The sequence below is a fragment of the Triturus cristatus genome, chromosome 1_2, assembly GCF_964204655.1.
Source record: "Triturus cristatus chromosome 1_2, aTriCri1.1, whole genome shotgun sequence".
Taxonomy (NCBI): domain Eukaryota; kingdom Metazoa; phylum Chordata; class Amphibia; order Caudata; family Salamandridae; genus Triturus; species Triturus cristatus.
Window position 1 is genome coordinate 853,409,718 of NC_140580.1, and position 13,428 is coordinate 853,423,145.

The 13,428-nt window shown below is 47.5% G+C and overlaps 1 protein-coding gene across 3 annotated transcripts in view; it reads right to left on the reverse strand.

The window, feature by feature from the left end:
- Nucleotides 1–13,428, reverse strand: part of IFFO2 (intermediate filament family orphan 2) — a 117,152-nt gene that overhangs the window by 12,316 nt on the left and 91,408 nt on the right. For all 3 annotated transcript variants that reach the window (XM_085609041.1, XM_085609040.1, XM_085609039.1), the window contains one exon: nucleotides 4,830–4,950. In XM_085609041.1, coding sequence (XP_085465167.1) covers nucleotides 4,830–4,950 — 121 coding nt within the window. The remainder of the gene's footprint in view (nucleotides 1–4,829; nucleotides 4,951–13,428) is intronic.

The window sequence follows — 13,428 nt, forward strand, 5'->3', positions numbered from 1 at the left end:
CAGGTACCGACGAACACTCGTTGAATCATTGAATCACCCCTCGCCATCACCACTTAGCTTGCTTACCCACTGCATAAGGCTGTTTGACCAACAATGTGCCCACGAAATTCCCATGTGAGAGAAATATGGAAATGTTGCCTATTTTTTCCGATTGCGGTGTGCAGCGGTCATTGATCCACGGTTAGGAAAAAGAACCTCGAACCCCACAGTTGTTTTTGAAGCACAGTGAGGGGATGGGCAATGTATTTACTTTAATGATAACCGCATTAAGGTACCTACATTGCCCGTACATAACTGACAGAGCACTTCAAAGCAACTCCCCCGACAAGGCAGTCCGTGTAGAGTGCCTGTCAGATCCTCCTGACAGGCAAGGGCCACACAATCTCTCCTGCTGAGGAAGTTTCTGTGAAAAGCACTGTCCGGACCCAGCTATTGTAATTATCAATAAATTCATTTCACTGACCAGCCCCAGACAGTGCTGGGAGGCAAAAGAATTCCTCGCATTCCTCAATGCTCAGAATGAAGAATTCTCATTTTACCTGCTTTCATCCCTTTCCGAGCAGTTCTGCTGACCGTGGATGGAAAAGGGGGAATTGCGCTCACCCCTAGCACTGAACATTGGATTAATGTATCGGATGCTATTGGAACAGTCTGGCTTCTTTCTTCAAAGCAAATTCTTTGTAAGCCACTCTCAAAGGCAGAGTGTGAGCGAGTGCGCGAGTGCGCGAGTGAGTGCGAGTGTGCGAGCAAGTGTGCGTGAGTGAGTGAGAGCGCGAGTGAGTGCGCAAGCAAGTGCGCGAGTGAGGGCGAGTGCGTGCGAGTGTGAGCGTGAGCATGAGTGTGTGAGCGTGAGCATGAGTGGGTAGGCGTGAGCATGAGTGGGTAGGCGTGAGCATGAGTGGGTAGGCGTGAGCATGAGTGGGTAGGCGTGAGCATGAGTGGGTAGGCGTGAGCATGAGTGGGTAGGCGTGAGCATGAGTGGGTAGGCGTGAGCATGAGTGGGTAGGCGTGAGCATGAGTGGGTGAGCGTGAGCATGAGTGGGTGAGCGTGAGCATGAGTGGGTGAGCGTGAGCATGAGTGGGTGAGCGTGATCATGAGTGGGTGAGCGTGAGCATGAGTGGGTGAGCGTGAGCATGAGTGGGTGAGCGTGAGCATGAGTGGGTGAGCGTGAGCATGAGTGGGTGAGCGGGTGAGCGTGAGTGGGTGAGCGGGTGAGCGTGAGTGGGTGAGCGGGTGAGCGTGAGTGGGTGAGCGGGTGAGCGGGTGAGCGTGGGTGAGCGTGAGCATGAGTGGGTGAGTGTGAGCATGAGTGGGTGAGCGCACGTAAGCAAGCGTGAGTAAATGAGCAAGTCTGCGAATTTAAAATTCGAGCTAAAATCTGACAGACACTATCGTACCAGAGTGAAAGCTCTTATATGCAACTATTTATTAAATAATACATTTCTTAGGGGTGTGAAACACCCCAAACAACCCAAATGAAGCTAAGCCATTGCACACCTGGCTGTGAGAAAGGAAGGTAGGCCAAGTGCCTCCTGAGCCTATCCCCAGATCAAGTATCAGATTGCTTAGCCTCTCGATGGACTCTTCAGGTCTGTCACTTTGAGCAGCACCATGTCCCACCCCCATCTCACTACTTCCCCCCCCCCCACCCCCCCATCTCACGGAATCTACATATTTAGATAGGCAGGTACGGTTAAGTCCACTAAATCAATATGACACCCTTCAGCACAGCAAAAGCAAAGTAGGTGAAACATTCTGTATTCTGCAGCCACAGCAAAATGCTTGTCCTCTCTGCAGAGCTGCAGCGTGCCACATGATACACGATAATGGAGCGTTATAAATTAAACACGCCTGCAGACTGATTTCTTGGACTCAAACTGAATTGTACGGTCCCCTGGGCTCATATGATCCACCGGAGCTGAAGAGCTGCTGCTTGGCGAGGAGACGCAGAGGCCTGCCACAGACGCGACAGCGGGGTAGACACTTGGATTCAACACGCGATGTCAATCATACCAACCCCCCACAAGAACACGCAATTTCCTGTGGGCTGCATTTAAAACCTTAGAAAGAGAATTGAAAACGGCATAGGCAAGCACAAGAGGGGGGAGAGGCAGGGGGCCAAGACCATGGGAACAGCAAGAGACCAACCAGGATCTGCGTGGTCTGGAGAAGGGCGCTAAGTGGGTAGCACCAACTTAAAAAAATATATATTTTAGTATTTAACTGAAATATACTCGGACACATCTCATCACGTTGACAATCTCCATGACCATTACCTTGAACTGCCAAGACCTTGAAGTCCATATGTACTAATCTAACTCTAATCCTGGAGACTTGGGCCCCAAGCCATGCCTAGGTTGCAGCAGGTCAAAGCAATGAGCAAGTTCATGAATGCTTGTGTCCATGTAGGGGCAGGGGGTTGGCATTTAGATACTCCATATGTCTAGGTGTCCGACAATTACTAAGCAACAAAAAGTGCATTTTGCCGCACTCTGCAGAAATCTGCTGCTACTAAAAGGTCACTTTCAAAGAGAAACAAATGGCTGCCTGCCAATGTGAACATTAAAGAGGACCGTGCTGCGTCAGGACACAGAGGATGCAAAACTGACCTCTCTGAAGGATTGAAGTTCTATACACAGCAGATCGAAGAGTAACACAAAGACCCCAGCAAACCAGGATCCTCCTCACCGCCCCCTGGGAAACAAGAAACCCCCAGCAAACGAGTCCTAGGCATACACATACCTGTTCATGCACCTTTATAACCGGATTAACACAGCCTTCCTGCACAATGTACAGGGCGCAACAGGCTACACAAAACACCACCTCCAGCCAAACAAGAGACCCACCAGCAAATGAACCCTTACCGTAGCCACGCCTGTGCTTCCATCTTTATCAAAACACTGTAATTCGAGCTCCCTTGCACGGTATTTAATTTTAACACATTCCCATCTGCAATTATCCATATTTATATGCAGCCCTGTTATCTGCATTTACCCGCATTTATTTTCCATTTGAGAAACAATTAACCTGAAATTAGTCTAGTTCCACTTTTACTTTAAGGACAAAGGTGCATGACAAAGGGCATTGCAAATTGATGCCTCATGGTTTTGGATATGGCTATGAGAAGCTATATATATATATATGCAAAAAAGAAGCAGAGAACTCTGGGTAGTTCTCAAGTTTAGGTGGAAAGCAGCTCCTGTATGGAGCACTCTCACCAGATATATATATATATATCTCCAAACCAAACGAAAATAATATATAAATAAAATGCATCACTAATATGTAATAGTCACTTTACATTATTATTTTAGTAGACATGAACATCTGCAGCTGCTTAAAGCTTCATTAAGAAAGCTGGTGCATTTTTTTAACTCTGCTGAATGTCAGTCTGCACAGCTATTGGCCTAGCATTTGACTCGCAGCACTAAAGTTCACTCAAAAGAGGAGTTATTATTTGTATTTTTTTTGTTTTCTATAGATTTGAAAATAAATGCAGACATAAATGGCTGATTTCTGGGTCTACATAAAATCAGTTAAACCGGAAAACTGTGATCCTTAAATTGTAATGTGGAAATCCAGCCTTGCTGTACACTGCAGAGGGTACACAAGTCCCAGCACACACACCTGCCACATAAAGACCCAGAGCAAACTCCTTCCTTTGTGTACAGGACGATAATTTAGAGCGATTGACGCACAGGATCCCTCCCCATCCCCCAACTCCCTCCATCCCCTAGCCGATAAACATAAACCTGCACCAGGTATGTACACAGACTTGCATCCCTCTAGAAGGGCTATAACTGGAGAAGCAGCCTGTTGACGCACTACGTGTTGTTCCCCAGTGCGTCCCATCGTCCTAAGATACAAGGACCACACAGCACAATAGAACCCCCCCCCCCCCCCCACCCGCATCTGTACTGATCCACTGTAAATGAATAAGCAGGCAAAGACACCAGCACACAGAACTACACCTGCACCTTTCTGAAAAGGTTGAAATCTGCAGGTGCAGCCCATCTGAATCCACCCAAGAACCCCATCCCCCACCCAGAACCTGCTGTCCACCTACAAACCCAATCACATCTCAGAAAGACATGCAACTAGAGTAGTGACATATCATTTTTTGCTCATACCTTAACATGCGCATAACCACATTTGAGAAGCTGCCTACGTGATTGCAGCACGAGGCCCTAAACAAACAAGAAGCTGCTGGACACAGGCAACCCCCACATGCATTTATCTGGAAGGATTGCAATTTGGAAAGATACTCATGGACCACAGCACACTTGACCCCCACACATCTCTCACTGGAACCGTTGTACGACTGATAACCGCCTATCCGTGTGCTACAACCAGCTCCCAGCCCCCTCTGCACATATACCTCTCCTGGAGTGTCTACAGAAGGATGGAGTATGTTTTCATGCTACACACACACACACACACAACACACACACTGCCACCATCATCCTCATTCCCAGCCTGCAAAGACCCCAGGGACATGTACCTTTGCTTGCACCTTGGGGGGGGGGGGGGGGGGGGGATATTGGAGAAACAGCGGTTTCGTCTGAAGAACACCGACCCATTCTGCCCTATCCATGTCTGCATGTGCTTCAGCATACATACCTCTGCCTGCACATTTATGGAAGGGAAGAAAGGGCAAAACAGCAGCAGGCTACTCATATGAAGCTAGTGGACCCTCACGTGTTCCAACCTCCAGCCCACACACAGCCGCAAGCACACAGACCTCTTCTTGCACCTCTATGGAAGCATCTGCTTATGCATACAAAATACACAGAACTCTCGCCTACCCTAGTCTTGCATACCCACTCACCTCTGTTTGGACCTCTACAGATGGGTTGCCATTGGAGAAGTCCTCCCAGAGCAGCAGAGTGTCTTCGTTCTCCTCCCATGTCAGACTGTCGCAGTCATCGTCGAAGTCGTATGTATCCCTCCTGCAAAAAAGGTGCACGAAACAGGTGAGCACCTGTGTAAGCACAAATTCTTGTTTGCATCAGTTCCTGCTGCGCAAAGCATGCACCATATAGAGCCATGTTACATGGAGGCCCTCTCCTTCCCCGACAACTGCGGCTTCTAATCCCAGTCGAAATGGAATTTGTGTGGTCACGTAACATTGAGGCCCATGCCTCACAACCCATCCTCTCAAGAACAAGCTGGCCTTCCAATGAGACCAGACCGGCTCGCCTTGATATCACGAAACGCTACCAGGGGGCATCAACAATAGTGAAAACTAGAACTCCCTTCAAATCGTGTTAATGAAATCCACAACTAAATAGCACATGCGATACCCACCTACCTCCAGCTTTTGTGTATTGCCAAGAACCAGTGAACGCATGAAAAGTACATTGAAGAAGGAAACAAATATTTACCTGTAACGCGTTTTTCAGCTTGAAGACTTTTGGGGACTCACATGATGTGCATTATTCCTTTATCTAGTGGTTGGGTCTGAAATGTTACCCAATTTCGGTTCCTCCCCATTGGGCGTTGACCAGTAGGTGGGCGATACCCTAAAAAGTTGCATGCAATTCATGACAAAGAACGTGCTGTGCTCTTATATGCAGAATTACATTTTTACCAGAATGTTAGCTTTTAAATACTGATTGGGGTTGGCAAGGAGGATTACAAAATACTAAACACTATTAGTATTGTAAATCAAAAGCCAGGGAAAATTTCACAAGAGCAAACTGGTAAAAGGTACGCAGAGAACGTCTGATCATTATGTCCTTCAACAGGATGAAGAAACACAAATGTTCTAGTAAGCTGGTAAAAAACAGCGCCTCAATGCCGAGAGGCTGGCGATTTCACTGTAAAGTATCTAATCTAATGTCTGACAAAGAAAAAAAGTAATTAAACAATTTTAAAATAATCAGACATGGGCGGCCTATTTTAACATTTTTGATACCGCAAATCAACCCTCACCTCCACAACATATGGCACACGTGCTCATGAAACCAGGTTAATAAAAAAACATGGCAATTTGTGCCAGTCTTCGTTGAAGTTAAGCTGTTGCTCATCAGAGTACCCTTGGACCACTCTGCAGACCAGCGCTTGCTACTCTCAAACATTCAGACACTGCAGCCCACTGTGCTCCGTCATCTTTTACTTTACTGCAGTAGGTGTTTTGACTTGCCTGCAGCCAGTGGCGCCTCTAGAAATGTTTAGAGGGGGCAAACAAATGGCCACAGATTAAACTGGCGGTGTGGGGAGGGGGGGGGGGGGAGAAGACCTCTAATGGGAATTATTTTACTTCTAACCTTTTGTCCCAACTATTCACGTACTCATTCTTGCTTTAATCTAGTCTTACTTCTTTCTCTCCCTCTTTTGCATTTCTTATTTCAGAAAACCTTCGGTTCCTCCTCAATTTCGATTTTTAATTTTAATCACTTCCCCATTTTCTTTTCTTCATGCTTTTTCTTTCGGGTTCTTCTCCTACATCCCTGACCCTTCCTGCAGGTTTAAACTGCTCAAGCTCGGCTTTCTGTTCCTCTTTTAAAGGGTTTAACTAATAGCCAACAACCCCACATGCACCACTCTGTTGATCCCCCCCCCCCCCTTCAACTGGGATGTCCCCCTCATTCTACTAAGAGTGAGGGCACGGGCTGCCCAGCGAGTGACTTGAGGATTTACCACTGGGCAATGTTCTGCAAAGGGCCTCATCAGGGGTAGGAAGCACTATACATAAGGGGAATTTCAGAAGTGGGGAGTGTAGCGGGTGCTTAGACTGACCGCAGGCTGGTCTTGTTCGTTTTCAGGTGTCACAATTTTCGGACAAGGCACTTTAAAGGGGGAATGTGCAGGGCACGAGTCGAGGGTACACTGTGTATACCCACTATTTTCACAGGGTGGATGCAGTCTACCCTGCCATGAGGTTTGGCCCCACAGAAATATGGTAAACTTGTCCTGGTGTAATTTTCCGACACCAGGACATATTCAGCAGTGCCTGCACGTGGTCTGCTTTCGTTCTGAACAGCAGTGTGCAGTGTGAGGGGGGGGGCTACACAGATTCCAGCTGAGGCCCTAACAATGGTCGAAGTTTTGGGGCCATCAGGCCTCCTTTTGTTGGGAGTATTCTGGCTGAGAGCTATCTGGAGCCTCAAACCTAAGTGCAAACGCAATGGGGGGTAGCAAAGGCACACAGCCGGTTATTACTGCAAAAAGTGAGAGGCATGCTTTTGACTTTAAACAGCCCCTCTATATTATAAGAGATATGCATGCACTAGAAGAACGTCAGATGTGCGGATGCGTCACTGTATTTATAAAAAAACAATTTAAATACCACCATTTAGTTTGATTTCTTTAATATTGCTACTCATCCGGATGCAGGGTGTAAAATCGCTTTAAATGACAGGTAAACATTATACACTGACAAATAATGCTAGTGTGTAAATCAATGTACGGAATGTGTTACAGGCTACAAGGCGTGTCCTTCATAGCTCACTTTGCTATACTACAAGCATTACAATTTATGAGCTGCAAGTAACAAAGGGAGCTCAGTGTTAAAAGCAGTAACCTACTTACCTAGCTACATAAAATAAAATCCGTCATCTGCATGTTACATGGTTGCACGAGACTTTAAGCCATTATGCTACTCGGATTCAAAACTGGGACTGGGTAAAACCGAAATCATTCCAGCAGACGTGGTAACCTCACGAGTTATCTTTCCATTATTATTATTCCCGGGAATTTTCTGGGAATAGAAAGATCTTTACAGCAGTGCCCTTAAATACATAAGATATTTTAAAATGCGACTTTGCCAATAATTGGGCAGAATAGATTTAATACAACATTTCTCCTTGTTGACAATTTCTTTGTGGCAGAGTTTTATTTTTATTTTTTAAATGTACAAGTTGAGGTCCAGATTTTACGTCAGAGTTGCTTTACTTTTTGGGCAAAACACGGACGCAAAATCTAATTTGTTAAAACTCGTAATGCTCTCAAATGTACTCCTGATAGACTTGCTAAACAGGTGTGAGGTCTTAACATATGATGTCACTTCTTGGGATGCCACTAACTGAGATTACGGCTTGTGATGCCACTTCCTCTGATGTCACATCCTGCAAAGCCACCTGAGAGGTCATGCGCTAGGATGCCACACATCATGTTGCCACTTGTATACTGCCTACCTTTATTAGTCCCCTTGCTTCTTTTGTTTAGGGCTTGTGGCCTGGGAATGTAGAGACAGACCACAACCATAGGGTACTTCTGAACGTAGCGGGTGTGGCACACTGCCAAGTGGGGTTTGAGGGCCACCTTCCTTGCCTGGAGAGCAATCCATGTGGCTTGAAATGGCAGAGCAGTAAAATACCCCTGGCTCCGGAAGATCTTGGCGATCGACCAGAGATATGCAACCATGTGGACTGTGGCATTCTAGTTATCAAGGTTTTCTTTGTATTCTCCTCGTGTTCTTGGTCTACTCTTTCGTCTCTTCTCGTGCCCCGCTTACATGTATGCCTGTGTCTCGGGCCTCATGTGTGCCCTCGAGAGATGCAGGTCTGAATTCTGTTGAGAATGCGGCCTCCCTTAGAATCCAGTGTTCAGAGACGCTTCCCTCAAGCTCCGGTGTGTTACTCTCGGCGCCACCACTGGGGCTGATTATATGAATAAAGCCTTTCTTTTACTGCTCCTGTGTTTCCTGGGAGCCTACTGCGCATTCCACAGACTGCTTCGTCAAACCTCGGACCCGCGGCCATGAAGTACATTCAGGACAACACGACGGGAGACTTTAAGGGGCTGTTTCATGAAGCAGCTGAATGTCTCGGCTCGGAGAGCATTTCATGCAGTGCGATGCAGAATGATGTGCAGGTTTCATTACATTGTGGCTTCATTAAATATACATTTATCTCGTGCGCAGCTGTGAAGCAATAACCAGAAAAAAAACACAAACCCTCTTCTTACAGCGGCACGCATGCTATTTGCGAAAATTGTCCCCAAAAATTCAAGGCGGCTTAAAGCGACGTCTTTATATACATTTTCTTTTTTGTTTTTTCGGCCAACACCACTTTAATAAGAGACTGTTTCAGCATTCAGGTTTTAACTTCGATTCCCTGTGACTGACGCAAACTGCATGTAAATCACAAGCTATACAGGCCTTTTCCCCAATGCGAATATCCTAGACGATGTTACACGCAGTCAAATAAACCCCCGGAACAAGATGATCCTGGACTCGGCACGTTACTACGTAACTAACAGACAGCGTACCCAAACCGTAAATTCGGTCTCCGCCGAGCGGCGAACATCGTGGAAGGAGAAAGCACTTCCGAATGCAGCCACTGGGTGTCTCCGCAGGATAACATTCACAGAGTAGGTCTACAGCGCAGCATCCATAGTCGGCAAATGATGTCACGACTAGTTTTAAATTGAAATGGGAGGGTTGAGTGGGGGCGTGGGGGGAATCTAATCTTAAATGTCACCATCGAGAAGGGAGTGTACGTTTCTAGTTTGCACATACTACTGCCACCAAAAGAACAGCAGAGTCCATCTCATAATACGAGATTCAATAATCTCACGAGAGTGAAATAATGGAGTATTTGGAACTGACGGCAAGCAGTGGTAGGTGTATATCTGCAGAATGGACTACCGATGTGGCAATGCATGTGGCGATTGTATAAGGCACGTCGAGCCGAAGGGCAGTGGAGCACTGGCCATGGTCAAAAGGCAGAGATAGCGTTAATGAGCGGCAGACGGGGAAACCAGGACTAACCAGGGTAAGCATGTTACTTCAAGAGTAAATCACAGCAAACACTATGAACCGCGACCTATAATCGGGGCCTCTGAAACCATGCAGCAGATCAGCACGAAATTATGCGGCAAGAAAAGGAAATTTGTGCAGTCCATGTTTTGATAGTATTCATTCATTATTTTGCAATTTGTCTACGTGGCGATACTGTCTGGGCAAACAGTTCACTTCATTAGTACCAGATGCACAAACAAATACCGAAATAAGCAATGAAATGCGACTAGTTAACCTATGTAAAGTGCCGCGTGAAGATGTCGCCGTTTTCAACAGCTTTTGATCCGTTTCAGATAGAAACAATTATTGTGTACCCGACGCCCGGTGTTCCACCAACACCTTGTCACTTCTGCCCTTAAGCCACAGTTCCGAAGACACCGTTCTCAAAAATGACTCTTGGTGCCACTCGGACCACACACCGCCCTTATGACCACTTTGTGTCACTGAAGCCTCCAGGGGGCCGAGGTGCAGCCGGAATCCAGCTGTAAACCCTCTAGGGACATCCCAACACTCAGCAGCAGGCACAGTTGCAACAGGAGGGGCTGTGCTGTGCCACAGTGTGCAACGAACAATATCTCTGCACAACTGCGTCAGCGGGCCACCTGCTGGGAGCAGCCGCTGCATTTAATACCAGTACCAGTTCCTCGGTTTCTTTTCATGTCGTCTGCCATTCACAGGGACAAAGGCGTTCATTTCTGGGGCTGGTCAGCGCAGGAAGAGATGCGCAGATGCGCAGGTGTGCTTCCCTCCTCGCCAAGTGCCTGGGACGTCATTAGAGATACACGCACCTTATACCATGAAAGTGTATTTACTCTGTCGGGAGCAAAGGCTCATTCTTTATAAGCAAGAAACTAACCGTTAAACCGTGAATTTAGGAGAAAGGCAGAACGAGCTCCGGAGAAACTGAAGGCAGCAGCCACCGGCTGGAAGTGGCTACCGGAGAACAACGACCTCAGTCTCCAAGGGGTGCTGTCAGCATGCACAAACACGCACAGAGCCCACATCCTACCGGGCCTCGTGAGTAAAGGTCCGCAAACACCGCCAAGCATCCCACTGCTCTACGGAACAGACTGCAGCGTTCACGACATTACGTCACTGGAACAGAGAGGCTGCGACACAAGCCGAGACTGCCAGAGTGCCCGCGCGGTGCCCCATCTTGCTGCACTAATTTGGGCACATGCAGTACACGCTCGTTCATGGGATTATTCTAGGACAGAACTGGGGCAGTAGTCGGTGCTGCTTGCGACCAGAGTGCAATATTGCATCTATTCTGCCCCGGGTCAGCAGTAAACAAAGACTTTTTTCCCTAAAGGTGTGTCAGCATCTAGGGCAGGCAGAGGAAAGCTCATAGGATGCATAGGGCAGAGCTGGTTCCAGGATTTCTGGGTCTCGGGCGTAGGGGGAATGTGCTAGGCCCCTCTAATTTACATAAGTGACAACTCCAGGGCTCCAGAAGCTGCTTTGTGCAGACTCTTCCTGGGCCGCAGCTCCCCTCTCTGCCCCCTACAAGCAACTCTTCCACAGCTCATATCAGGCTGATGGTGTGAGAATAGCTTGGGGGCTGAGAGTTAAAACTGTACAGCCAGTATAAAGTGTTGACAATGGGTGTGTCCCACAGTCTCTCTCAATGGGCAGCCAGGCCGGAGGCCTCATTGCAGGACAAAATGCATCTCCTTGCAACTGCCTCAAGATGAAGTGTCCTCCCCCTCCCCTAGACCTCCCCACACCATCCCCGAGAGACCCAGGGAGGGGGGGGGGGGGGCCCTCCTGTAAACCCAATTGCAAACATACATGTTGCCTCAATGGGATCGGCAGGGGCACAAAAGGTATGGTTGTGTGTTGCACTAGCGTGGCCCCCACAAAGGTGGGCTGAGTTCGAGACCCTGGGCAGCTGCCCACAGTGCCCATGCCTAGCCCCGGCCCTGGCGTAGGGCATTAGCCAATCCGGGTCAGGCATCGGTCTGAGCAGTCCAAGCAGTGACCACATGGGGTCAAGTCCCTCCAGCCATCTATGGGCCACAGTCTATGATTGGGTGATTCAGTGGTTGGGTGTGTGTGCATCTACTGAGGGAAGAGGACTGCAAGACTTGTGGGGCAGTCAGAAGTGCGACATAGGTCACGGCTGGTCCATTTCAGTAGCGCTAATCCCTCGCCCGTAATTACCTGGAACAAAATCTACAACTTCCGACTCCCTTAATTATAAAAACCGTTGGTGTGAGCTCTTCGTGCTTGCATCTTTACCTGTACTTTCAACATTGCTAGACTTCTCCTACTGTCACTATGCAAATGATCCAACAGTGGAAGGTTCCGGAGAAAGAGCACAGAGAGGGCAGGCTAGACTGTCGCACCTGCCATTGATAAATATAAATATCTAGAACCGTCCGGCGTCGTCCTTGAAAAGCTAGATCAAATATGCCTGGCGTCTGAGTTAAGTCTCCCCTCACGCCCTCCCCAGCAGATATGCTCCCACCCCCAATCGCCAAGGTAACGTGAGCCTGAGTCTGAGATAAGTCCCTCACTGACAGCCGCCTGAGCAGGATACCTCCAGTAGGCCGCATGGCTCCATCTGCGTTACATGACCAAAGGGCCAGATGCTCCAACATTAGGAACCACAATTTCCCAATTGCAATTATCCCTGAATCTCAGTTAGGAAATTGCGATTCCTAATGTATGAAACAGTTGATTTTTTTAAAAATAGCAATTCCTTGTGGGTTATAAATCGACATACTCATGATTATTAACGAGGTAGGTTGCGATTTGTGACCCACTAGAACCGCAGCCATCACAGGGATGGTGGCCTGCTGAGGTCAGGAGATCACCTCGTCTGCGATTGATTTTTAATAAAGCAATCTTTTTTCTTCTTTTTTATTGCAGTCTGTTTTACTTAAAGAAAAAATGGATGAGTTTCAAAAAAGCAAATAAAGCTTTTTTCTTTTTTCAAGAGTAGGCAGTAGTCTCCTTCTCATTTGCGAATGGGTTTCCACTACTAGTCTGTAGTCATAAAAAGATTGTTTTGCGGTTGGAATTTGGTCGCCAAACATTAATACATGCCTCTCCAATTCGGTATTAGGAAGGGATATGCCTTCCAACTACTGAATAAGTATTTGGTAGCAAACGCATGCTGTGATTCGGTAACGCAAGTTACTGAATCTCAATTTGCCTTTAGTACATTGGAAAAAGTTGTTTTGCGGTCGGAAACGACCCTATTCAGCGAAACACTGTTTGTGACCTCAAAAAAGCTTTGTACATCTGGTCCTAATTTCTTGATATGCCTTCCAAGCACTGAAATGCTGCAGGCCTCCGACCGATATTTAATGTGTCTCTGTGATAAAAAGAATATGCATCCTAAGTTTTTGTGGCAGTCATTTAATTTCTCCGAAATGGCGGCCATGCGTTTTTCAGGATTTCCTGAATGGGTTTTTCTACCACCCTATAACTGCTCAGGCTGTGCTCCCTAGCGAAATGCCGCACTCGGGCGACTCTCCAAGAACAGCAGCAAGAAAGCCAAGTTTGTACACACTTCTCACCTTCTCCAACTCCTCCTCTCCAGGTACCCGCCTCAACGCCTCTGTGGCCAGAAGGAAGCTATGAATGAAACTCCTTCAAACCCTTTCCTTCCTGTTCCAGGTCTGTGCACAGCCTGCCTGGACCACCGCCACACTCTACCATGGACATGTAGGAG